The following is a 5,740-nucleotide window of genomic DNA, read 5'->3' as shown; positions in this document are numbered from 1 at the left end:
AGTAAAGCTAAACACATGTTCACACATCAAAGTCCTCAGATTTACCCTCCGACCCGCTGATACAGTCGGATTATAGCAGCTGTGTGTCGGCTCTGGAAAAGCTTGTTTTACACTAAATGTGAAGACTGTGTATACGTGTGCATCAGTGGGTATAAGTGTGTGTACTTATAACGAAAAGCCTCGTAACATGTGTAGGAAGGCACACATTAAAATAGCAAGCGTAACATTTAAAGATTTCCCCCGACCAACTGTGTGCAAGTTTTTCAATAAAACCTTGGCTGATTGAATTGTGAGAGTACAGTTCTTCATTTATTTTAAATGTTTAGATTTAATATATAAATGCATAAAAGAGTACAAAAATAAAGCATTTGTATAATGTTAATTTTACATGTGACGAGGAGATTTTAAATGATCTCCCCGGCTTTAACAAGTTAAATGCAGCTACACATTCAATGATCAATAAAGAACAGAATGGAAACAACATGATTAACATAGAAAAGACAAAAAGACAGAATTTAATAATCAGACTTGGTGAGTAAATTTTGTCGTTAAAACATGAATACATCAGATATAAAGTGCATTGCTATCTGCATGAGAGTTGTAGGTAGTCACATTTATGTATTTATTGTCAGTAACAGTACTACTACTTTCTCTACTGTGGCTCATTGTGTTTTAACTACTGATGTGGTTCAAATTGCAGTACATCCTTCTTTGAAATGGACTTTCAGTTTATTCCAGCTAACATGAGTTCATCTTTTTCTACACCAGGCGGCTAACTGTGATTAGCGAGCGTCACTATTTGTTCTCTCGTTAAGCGACGCAGCTTCATGGTTCCAGTAAATTTCGATGTACCGGTCGCTCAATTAAAACGGTTGTGGATCCAGATGTTCAGCTTTTCGCTGATAAAAAAAAAAGCAGGCATGTTTGGTAACACAGGGTCGCATAATCACAGCCACAGAGCGGCTCAGGAAATGCTCTAGCTCTTCTGGCATCCTAATTTGCATCACAAAAACAGCGTAATAGACATTTTTACTAGGATCTTTTATACATCTTATATTCAGTCTGGGGGTAGCTGGCATTCATTGAAATTCCACGGTGCCAATTAACTTGAAACATGAAATACGACTTGGCAGGCTCTGCTCGCTTTCAGAGGAGAAACTATACGTTGTTGTTCATTTTGTTCAATTTGAAATCAGAGACGATCAGGATAAGCAGATCCCATGTTTGGGATTAGATATAATAATGCTGTTTCAGCAGATGACAGGACTCTGCTACTTGCAAGGATGTTAACTAATGTTTGTTGTGGTTAAAATCCTCCCGCTGACCTACATCGCTCCCCCATCAAACACTTTGACCCCGGGGCCGACCCTTTTCCTTAAATGACAGAGAGGCCAGAAGGACGAGAAAATCTCCAAAAATAGCCCTTCACTGATGTCCATTTACAAAAAAAAGTATATACATTACAGTTAAAAAGACATACACTCACAGATATAATTGCACTTTGCACTAATAACGTCTACGATCTCTATAAGTGGTGAGAGTGGTGATGGTGGTGATGGTGAGGACGGTGACGGGGCTGGTGGGTCGGTGTTCACGGTGAAGAGTTGTAGGTTCGTTCCATGCAAAAGGCCGCAGCGTGGCAGCCGGCCGGGATAAGTGCTGTTCAACATACCAGATGATCTCATATCAGATGTAACATAGCTGTCACGGTTCAAACCCTCAGTGATGACTCAGGAGGATCTCTGCAGGAGTGTTTAGTTGCCCTGTTTGGATTTCTTCATCCTGGAAGGGAAAAGCAAGTTTGATTGTGAGTTTTATGGGAACAAATGAATGTAAAATCCTATTTGGCGCTGACTATTTACACAGTCTGTTGCTGAGTTCCAATTTTGTCTGAACTATCAAGAACTGATCATAAAGGATAACTCAACACAATATGTATCGTGTCCATTTGGACAAACTCTTGGCTGTGAATGTGTAACTCGTTAACACCGTATTGAAAATGAATGAGTTCAGCCGTGACTGGATGCCAAAATTCAGGATATATTTAGTTCCAAACAGAAACAGCTGCTTCAAGTTTACAGGACCAAAATGTGTTTGACTTGCAATCAAGAACTTTACATTCTAGCCTATTAAAGTTGAATTTATCGTGATTGACCAATCAGAATCGAGTATTCAACAAAGCCGTGTAATAAAGCTGGTTAATCAGTCCCCTTTTAGCCCATAAGTCAGTTGGCCATCTTTGACTCCAAAGTCAATTACTTGTTGACGGCTTGAGTTTTTCTTTCCAAGAGGAGCTTTTGGTAAAAATTTTGACTTCATTGCAGAGGACTGAATAAAGATTTAATTTTGCAGAACATTCATTTGCAGCAGTTGCAGAGTGATATACTGTACACATACACATACACCATTGCATAAATCATATATCAACAGAATAAACAATTGAACATGGGTGGGCAGTTTGATTATTATTATTGGAATAATACTCTGTAAATGCTGAGCCACATTTCAACTGATGAAGAAGGTAATCATGGTCTTATTTACCCGACTGAAGAGCAGCATGATGCATGACTTACAATCGCGTGCCTTTAGACACATTGTAAATAGGTTTGTCCCTCCTATGTATGTGTAATTGGAAACACATTAGGTCTGATCCATTGTAAATGACCGCCGTCTGCGCTCTACATGGGCTGTTTTGTTATGCAGAGGACGGTTCACACCTCGACAACTCAAGGGCTCCACAATCATCCTTGAGACAGACAGTCTGACAGCAGGACCTTGGGCGGGTATTGAGTGTGTATGGTAGAGGCTGGAGCATCAGCATCCTCATTGGATCAGTTACTGCATTTAGTTTTCTTCACAGGAAATTAATTTTTTTGCATCCCCAAACTAGCGTTTGTTTCATCCAACCGCTACAGGGGGTGCTCAATTCTTAGAAATATATGACTGCACAGAGTTCAGGATGGCAACTTGATCCCTTCTATAATCTTTATGGTTGCCAACGTTTTTCGGAAAAGTGACTCCTTCCTCTGAGCAGGAAGGAGATAGTTGATATTGGCGGCGACTTTTAGCCCTCTTAATCTTAAACAAACTTTAACATGAGTATAAGTCAATACTTTATTAAACCTGTGTCTTGCATAAACAGTGATGATCAGGGATGAACACACAATAGCCCTCTAGTAAGAACAGATTAAACATGGCTTTAAAGTTTATGTATCAAACCCATAGTTTGTGTGTGAAAGTGTAATCACTCTCTACTCCCACTCGGTCATGTACCTGCATGTTCGGGCAGCAATATAAATTGGGCAATAAAGAGTTGTCACTCTCACAATGGTGTATTGATAGATGTTCAAATGCACATTTGTGCTTTTGCTTTCCTTACTTTCGATTTCTATAGAGTGGAAGTGATTTTACAGCGCTCCCGACGAGTTATCTGTTAAAGGTTGACAGCAGACGACAGAACTACATATTGCATTAAATACACAATCCATAACCAAAACTAGTCTGATTTCAATGTATTATCATACAACAGTTTGTATGATAAATTACGAAAGTTATTCCTCATTTTTCGTGTTTTCCTATGAATGTCCAGTGGCAATTTCCACCCCAATCTTTTAAAAAATAAACTTCCGTCTTAACAGGAAACTTCATTAGGTTTAGGAAAAGTCAGATTTGGTAAGGTTTAGGCAAGAAAACTACTTTGTTAGGTTTAGGAAAAATCATGGTTTGGGTTAAACTAACTCCAGAAGTGGCGTAACATAAGTATGGAAGTTAAATGACAAATAAATCAACTTTGACTTCTGGTTTCACGCGGGGTACAAACACCGGCCTCCTGGGCGAAAGTCTGGTGTTTTTGGACCCATGATCCACCCTGACCTCTTCCATCTGTGGCGTTTGTCACTCTTTACACTTCCTCGTTCACAATTAAGTGGATTACATACAAATTGATTTTGTGGGATACATAAGAATTACAGTGCAGTCACTTTTCGTAGGTATAGCTACGAACGGTGCATGAGAGCAGCCTGCTGATTTGTTTGTAACTTACCTGTTGAGGGCGTTCTTCAGGTACTGCTGCAGCCACCGGACCTCTGGGTTCACACACACCTCTTTGTTTGACTTCAGCTTGGCGCTGATCAGAAAAAGGAAAAGAGTTCAGTATTATGGCAATTATGCCCAAGATGAAAGGGTGAATTATGCAAAGCCTCAGGTGTCTTGACACATAACAGACTGAATTAACACTGCCATGTCAGTTTGACACACAGAGCTTTTTCACGGTGATGACACATCACTCTTTTTAGAACATGTGCATTCAGGCAGTTCTCAAAGATCTTATTCCTTAAGTTTGATATTTCACCCTCGATTGAACTACCTAATTAATCAAAATTTGAGTACATGGAGGTCAATCCTTCAACATGTGGCTACAGGCTATGTTCTAAATCCAGCATAACCCTGCGGTTATTTACAGAATGGGTCAAGACTGGATCATATGTCTCTATGTGGGAGATCATGCGTCCTTTGGCGCACACGTCCTAAAAAAATCTGTTTATCCCTCTTCCAGACTTGCCAATTATATTCCCACCACATCTAACAGTTCCTGAAGTTTTTCCTGTCTATTGTTACCAACTGCATTGTGTTGCTCCACACTTTAATTTGTAAAGTCGTAACAATGATTGAGATCAGACTCAAAGGTTGCGAGTGCAGTACGAGGACGAACCGCTCCGTGACAAGCAAATACGAAGCAAAGCCCAATTACGAAACCCACAATTATTGCTTTCCTGTTGAAGACAAAACTGCATCCAATTTCCACCTCCCTTTCACGTTTGCTCATACTCAAATGGAGCACTTCCTGTGGATGCGTCAGTGGGCCTGTGTTTTAACGCTTTCAGAGCATGTGTGTGAAAGCGAGTGGCAGAGGGGCGTGTGTGTACACATGCATGCACAACTCTTTTCTCTGGCCTGTCACTACTCTGAGATTGATGGTGAGAAATTTCCAACAAGGAGGAAAACCTGTCTGACTTTTTTTAAGACCAGGGTGGAAAACATACAATTAGCATTAAAAGCAATACTCACATCACTTGGAAGGGGCAGTTGGGCGTGTGCATGAACCTGAGCTCTCGGATGTAGGCTCGTGGGACCTTGTTGACTGTTGAACGGCAGTAGCATCTCTCCACCAGACTGATGGGCTTTGCTGAGAGAGAGAAGATGAGTATCGGTTACACATTTACAGTTTCAGAGAGAGCAATAAAACACAAGATTAGATTAAGGTAATGATCTCCTGTGGAAACTGGGAAACTGATAGATATATTTTGTTGAATATAAATGAGATGAAACATGATCAAAGCAATCAAATAAGCTGAAAATGATACAAAAACAAATAAATCCATATATATAACATCCTCTTTGACAGATCTGAAGCATGCGCAGAGCAAATCTACATAAATGTGTCTAAACATGCAAACAGCCCATCTATCCATTTATCTTTATGTTTTGCAGGGTCATATTGACATATATATTTAAGTATATTTTTTGCTTGGCCCATAGAACACACACACACAGAGGAAGGAGACATTTATATCAGGACCCAAAAACACTAAGCTCTTTCAGTCATTCACAGGCGTGTATGTGTGGTCCTTTAAACTGCATGATGGATGTACGTACTTTCCATTACAACCTCAGCTTTCAGGAGATTTCCACGCTTGATAAATGTGGAAAAAATAAATAAGACTATGCTTGTTTTTTTTGT

General features: G+C 39.8%; 1 protein-coding gene across 2 annotated transcripts in view; it reads right to left on the bottom strand.

Moving 5' to 3' along the window:
* Positions 1-308: 308 nt before the first annotated feature.
* The window catches only part of cxcl12a (chemokine (C-X-C motif) ligand 12a (stromal cell-derived factor 1)), a 6,605-nt gene continuing 1,173 nt past the window's right edge, over positions 309-5,740 (bottom strand). The window contains exons 2-4 of one of the 2 annotated variants that reach the window (XM_074645664.1): positions 5,068-5,185; positions 4,043-4,126; positions 309-1,782 (exon numbers count right to left, since the gene is read on the bottom strand). In XM_074645664.1, the coding sequence (XP_074501765.1) occupies positions 1,755-1,782; positions 4,043-4,126; positions 5,068-5,185 (230 nt within the window). In that variant the 3' untranslated portion in view covers positions 309-1,754. Of the gene's footprint in view, positions 1,783-4,038; positions 4,127-5,067; positions 5,186-5,740 lie in introns of those variants that run through there. The other variant, XM_074645665.1, reaches the window with a different exon arrangement.

The sequence above is a fragment of the Sebastes fasciatus genome, chromosome 9, assembly GCF_043250625.1.
Source record: "Sebastes fasciatus isolate fSebFas1 chromosome 9, fSebFas1.pri, whole genome shotgun sequence".
Lineage (NCBI taxonomy): Eukaryota > Metazoa > Chordata > Actinopteri > Perciformes > Sebastidae > Sebastes > Sebastes fasciatus.
This window is presented reverse-complemented; position numbering and strand designations above follow the sequence as displayed.